This window comes from Budorcas taxicolor, unplaced genomic scaffold (genome assembly GCF_023091745.1).
Source record: "Budorcas taxicolor isolate Tak-1 unplaced genomic scaffold, Takin1.1 scaffold340, whole genome shotgun sequence".
In the NCBI taxonomy this organism is placed as follows: Eukaryota; Metazoa; Chordata; class Mammalia; order Artiodactyla; family Bovidae; genus Budorcas; species Budorcas taxicolor.
This window is the reverse complement of record NW_026292124.1, coordinates 66,536-73,063: the sequence shown is the minus strand read 5'-3', so window position 1 is coordinate 73,063 and position 6,528 is coordinate 66,536. Positions and strand designations below refer to the sequence as shown.

The 6,528-nt window shown below is 35.6% G+C and overlaps 1 protein-coding gene across 1 annotated transcript in view; it reads right to left on the bottom strand.

The window, feature by feature from the left end:
• Positions 1-4,046: 4,046 nt before the first annotated feature.
• LOC128071315 (E3 ubiquitin-protein ligase TRIM23) overlaps positions 4,047-6,528 on the bottom strand; it is a 32,056-nt gene continuing 29,574 nt past the window's right edge. Inside the window, exon 11 of the mRNA XM_052664199.1 lies at positions 4,047-4,226. Within this exon, the coding sequence (XP_052520159.1) occupies positions 4,047-4,226 (180 nt within the window). The remainder of the gene's footprint in view (positions 4,227-6,528) is intronic.

Sequence of the window (6,528 nt, the reverse complement as noted above, 5' to 3'; positions counted from 1 at the left end):
ATGAACTCCTGGAGATTGCTCAAACTCATGTTCATCAAGTTGGTGATACCACTCAACCATCTCATCCTCTGTCGTCCCCTTCTCCTCCTGCCTTCAATCTTTGCCAGCATCAGGGTCTTTTCCAGTGAGTCAGTTCTTTGTATCAGGTGGCCAAGGGACTGAAGCTTCAGCTTCAGTATCAGTCCTAATGAATATTCAGGACTGATTTCCTTTAGGACTAACAGGTTTGATCTCCTTGCAGTCCAAGGGACTCTCAAGAGTCTAAGTAAGTAGTAAGCAAAACTTCAATAGGGAGTTCCTCTGGTCAAAAGTGTCAAATTCCTGAATAGTTATGAAATATTCTTCAAATAAAAGAATCAGAATAAATGAATACCTGAGTCCATGGTTTTATATAATAGTTCATTTACTATTTTCACATCAGTTTTCTAATGTAGCTAAACAATTTTTGTCTTCAGGTTATAGTATCTCATCTTACAAAATATATCATCAAAAAAACTATATACTGAGTAAAAATATTAACATCTAACAAGGGAGAGATTAGTAGAAATTAGAGCAATATGAGTTTAAGTCTTAAACTGATTTCTTCATTCACCCTCATAAATTACTCCATAACTATTCAGAATCACTGCTTCTACTTTCCAAATAAACTCTTTAAGGACTTACAGGAGGTACATGTTCAACAGACCTGTTTAGGAAATTCACATTCTCATGCGTTATATCTAAGCTTGTACTTTTCCTTCTACTGATCAGCAGGAATATTTCCTTTACCCATTGTGTACCACAAACTGATGGAAGAACATGCCTTAACTGTAATATTGTGTCCTCCTTGTAAAAAGAACTAAAACCGGGACACAAAATGACACTTTGCACTATAACATTTATCTTTTTTCCCTAATTTTAGGTGTTTAGACTTATCTATCAATTCATTCGTAAAAGCTTAATCCTAAATTTTGGGTAATAACTGCCAACAAGTGGTGGTGGTGATGCCTCATCCTCCCCAAAATACAATTATTTTTGCTTTGAGGGAAATCATGTTTGATTAATGAATTTTTCCATTCCATGTCACAAATTTACCATAATCAGACCTAAAAAACATACATTGCCATGTCTATTTTAAAGCACGTTTTAAACTATTAGCAAGATACTGATACTTACTCATTAGTCCTTTTCATTTATTACTCTTTATAGGGAAAAGTATAGCTATTTTCTTCCTTATTACCTCCTTGCAAATTGAGAAGTATCTCAGTGTTACATAAAAAGTCTTTCTTTTAGCAATATTAGCTCAGGATATAATGAGGTTTCCCAAGGCCTTTTCTGAAAACAGCTATTTAAAATATGATATTCTGTGTGAAACAAGTTAAATTTAAAATTTTTAAAGCAATTATTTCACTTTAGTCAGTGCAGAATTTTAGCTCTCCTTTAAAAAACACTACCGTTTTAATATACATTTAAATGTGACTTAAGTTGCAAATAAAAAATAACATTTCTAAATTTTTAATAAACGATCTCAATTTGACATTCAATCCCTATCCCATTTTGTTTTGTTTCTCTTAACCACAGCACAAATGACTTTAATTGGTTACTAGCAATACTACTATATAGATGATTCAGGATGATTCAAGAATTTTTAGAAAGATGATAGGATTTCTTTAAAGTGATCTTAACATTTTATTGCTATCCATACTGATGATTTGTATAATGTAAATAATGGCTTGTGGTGATTATAAAGCATTCCAGAATTACAGACCAAGACTATACACTTGAAAAACCTGCTTGACATAAACTATACAATAGTATTTAGCTTAATACAGAAATTCAGTGCCAGGAGGCAAATCCAAATAGACTATTTAAAACCTCTGAAGTTTGACATTTCCCAGAGGGAACTAGCGCAGTCTTGCTAATAATTAGTGAAAGTACAACCAGAGATAAAAATAAGAGCCTGAAAAAAACTTCTTGAAAAAATAATAAATACTACTACTAGATACATTATAATCAGGTCTAAGCACAATTTTTAAATTGTCTTGTAGAAATATGCTAGGAATGTGATTTAAAAGTCAAGCAAAACAGGTAAAATAAATTTACAGAAGAAAGCAAGTTTACACATTAGTGTTAGACTGTTTTTGAATTACCTAGTAGACAAAACAGTTCAAGGGATCACAGGCAAATGTAACACTTTTATTTTTCACAGTTACTGCAATCAAATATTAATTTAATTCAGAAGTATTATATGCACAAACTACACTTGTAACAGCATGACCTTTTACTTGAAAAATAAAGGATGAAATATTACATTTACTTATTTACACACTGCCCATAACTGACAGACTTTTAATGCTTTGTTTTCTAAAAGTTTTGTTGTTTTTAAACGAATTATATTTGAAGAGACTGAACCAAAACAGTGCTACCCAGAAGTCACATCTTGTCATCAGCCATCGTAAGGATTTAACTTCATCCTAAAGTATGTGCTCAGTCATGCCTGACTCTTTGTGACCCCATGGACAGTAGCCCACCAGGATCCTCTGTCCATGGGATTCTCCAGGCAAGAACACTGGAGTGGGCTGCCATTCCCATCTCCAGGGGATCTTCCCAACCCAGGGACTGAACCCGTGTCTCCTACGATGGCATGTAGATTCTTTATGAAAGAGCCCCCTGGGAAGCACTTCATCTAAAGTATACAGAGCATTTAAAAAAAAAAAAACCTATAAAACCGAATCTAGGTATTTTTAAATATAAAATTAGACTGCCATAAGGGAGTTTCCTTAAAAAATGAAAGACAGTAAAGAGCGCACACTTTAATCTTTTTACTCACAACCCTGTAATAAATGTGATATAAATTTTTTACACATTTCTTCTTTTCCTTTCGTAGACATGTTTCTCTCAAAAAACCTCTTAAGGCCTTGTCATGAAAATCCTTGATCACATTTTATTGTTTAAATAAATGCACTTATTTTGAGAAAACATTTTAAGGTAATCATTTCTACTGCTTAAATAACATCTCTTGAGGTAGAGGTAATTTCTACTTAGATCTCTACCTTTTATGTAAGACCAACACTGGCTTCTGTGTGTAACTTACTACATTTTACCTATAGTCATTCTCCTTAAAGATGCAATATTATTTTTAAAAAACACACTACTAGGTACTTTATATTGAAAAATAGAAGGATGAATTTAGAACTCTGACCTTGGAAATAATATATCCAGGTTCAGCTCTGCAAATCAGTCTTTTCACAAGTGAAGATCAACTAGAATATAACTGACTTTCACAGTTTTTTATTAATTGTTCTTCAGTGTAGTACTAATCTGATATCAGGCCTAGTAGGATTACATTTCAGTCTAACTCATTGGGTTTTATACAAAAGGCTTTAAGAGAGCTTTAATAAAATACTGTATAAAATATTAATCTTCTATAGCTTATAGTTCTTAGCATTAAAGATGTTCTGTTATACTGAACATTAAAGTAATCCTATTACCCAAAGATGCAGTTTGGATTTTATTTCATTAAGTCATTGCCTTTTTTGCTACTGAATACTGCCAAAATCCAGTGAAAAGGCAAGTTAAGAAGCCATGCTTCACTTCATACAGAGGTTCAACAGAACCTCTGGTTCACTAGACACTTGGTTGGCTATTCTTCCTTGAGTGAATAAACCTTCACCTGCTCTTTCACTGTGACTACTTACTTCCCAATGCTGGATTGAATACTAATGGATCCCAGTTTTTCATAACAGTAGTACCAACAGTAACTAGAACGTGCATGTGTGTGTGCTAAATAATCTGTGTGTACACGTGTAATCTGAAAAACTTAACAAATGTATGTTTAAAAAAAATGTATACCCAGTAAATCCGTTTAATCCAATTTAATCTGCTCAATCAGCTATTTAAATTTTACTAGTTTTTAAAAGTAATATTGTACTGAATTCCCAATCCAAGATTCCTTTTATATTAATATATACATTGTAAATTAACTTTCAGATGTAGAATTTCTTACATCATATTATGTGCAAAATAACTGTTAACCACAAAACTTTAAACAACTGCTACATTTAAAATCAGGCAACGTCCAACACTCCAGCAGCCACAAGTTGGCGTGAGAGCCAGTCCAATCCTTCATACAGTCCCATACCACTTCGAGCATCACAGCCCTGAATATACCAGCTTCGGCCACAGCACAATTTATGGAGACTAAGAAGCTCAGTGATTTCTTCTACTGACAGAGCTCCAGCAACATCCTAAAAGATATATACACATTAAAAAAATTTTTCATAAGTCTATGAAAATTAGCATTTTTGTAATTATTGCTATATACAATTCTGCTGGTATCATTTGAAAGTGAAAGTGAAGTCGCTCAGTCATGTCCGACTCTTTGCGACCCCATGGACAGAGGAGCCATGGGATTTTCTAGGCAAGAGTACTGGAGTGGGTTGCCATTTCCTTCTCCAGGGAATCTTCCCCACCCAGGGATCAAACCCAGGTCTCCCGCATTGTAGACAGATGCTTTACCATCTGAGCCACCAGGGAAGTCCCTGGTATCATTTTAACAGAAGCCTAAATTCAACTTTCAATAATCATTCAGAGATTAATGAGAATAGAAAAAGAATTGTTTTGGTTATAAGTTTGTAAGAACAGTCTTTTAAAAAAAAATATTTGGCTGCATCAGCTCATAGGATAGTCATTGTGTCATGTGGGATCCTTCGTTGTAGCACATGGACTCTAGTTCTGGCACACAGTTTTAGCTGCTCCACAGCATGGGGGATCTTAGTTCCCCAACCAGGGATCGAACCAGCATCCCCTGCACTGCAAGCCAGATTCTTAACCACTGGACCACCAGGCAATAGTCTTGCAATGAAATCAATGAAGGCTCTGCCCCCTGAATAAAAAATACTGCCCATCTCACTATAAGGCATCTACTTAAAAGGAAATTAATACACATGTATCATAAGAAATGGCTCTTACATAGGGTTTATAAAGAGTTTATTAAACTCGCCCAAGGGATTCTCTGACAGTCCAGTGGTTAGGACCCAATGCTTTCACTGCCAGGGACCCAGCCAGGTTCAGTCCCTAGTCAGGGAACTAAGATCCTGCAAGCTGTGCAGCAAGGCCAACAACAACAAAAAACTCTCCAAACAGCACTGAATACCCTTCTTCCCAGAAGCAACCAACAGTAACAACTGCTTTCATATTTTTCCAGAAAACTTCCACGCACACTCATGTAAATGAACAGTACACACCCTAGGTTTTTTAACACATATATTGAAAAATAAAGATACATTTCCATTATCAGAACAAGCAGAAAAAACTTTCCACCAGTATTTTTAACTTCTATATTGCATTCCACTGTAGATGTAACATCAGAGAGGGCAATGGCACCCCACTCCAGTACCCTTGCCTGGAAAATCCCATGGACGGAGGAGCCTGGTAGGCTGCAGTCCATGGGATCGCTAAGAGTCGGGCACGACTGAGCGAATTCACTTTCACTTTTCACTTTCATGCATTGGAGAAGGAAATGGCAACCCACTCCAGTTTCTTGCCTAGAGAATCCCAGGGACGGCGGAGCCTAGTGGGCTGCCGTCTATGGGGTCGCACAGAGTCGGACATGACTGAAGTGACTTAGTAGCAGCAGCAGCAACAGGTGTAACATAATTTTCTTAACCAGTCTTATACTGAACATTTAAATAGAAAATATGTGCTTATGTGCTATTACATATACATACACATGGATGTAAACATATTTTTAAATACATACACTTGCAAAATTATCTCTAAGACAACCTTAGGATAACTGTCTTCAGAATACATTACTAGAGATTTACAGGGTAAAAGGGTATATGCATCGAAACCTTTGACAAAGTACTGCCATATTGCCCTCCAAGAAAATGTCTCACATTAATAACCACACCAGCAGTGTATCCTGCCTAGGATTATCAAACATTTTCATCTTTAACAAGATGATAAGTGGAAAATGGTATTTCACTCTGCCTTATTTGCATATCTTTAATCATAATGTGAAGTGTATCAGCTCTTAATAGCTTGCCTTTTTTTCAAATAAAGGGGAAAATCCTTACCGTCTATCCAACTCTTCCTTCTTATGACATCTAAGCCACTTTATTGCATTAAAAAAAAAGCATTCTTATCCTCCTAGAAGCTGTCTCAAAATCTAAGAATCTTCAGCTGCCACGGTTCGAAAGTATCAGTTCTTCAGTGCCCAGCATTCTTTATGGTCCAACTCTCACATCTGTACATGACTACTGAAAAAATCATAGCTTTGACTATATGGACCTTTGTTAGGAAAGTGCTATCCCTGATTTTTAATAAGTCATCTAGGTTTGTCATAGCTTTTCTTCCAAGGAGCAAGCATCTTTTAATTTTGTGGCTGGAGTTATTGTCCGCAGTAATTCTGGAGCCCAAGAAAATAAAATTTCACTGTTTGCACTTTTTCCCTATTTGCCATGAAATGATGACCTTAGTTTTTTGAATGTTGAGTTTTAAACCAGCTTTTTCACTCTTCTCTTTCACCCTCATCGAAAGCTCTTT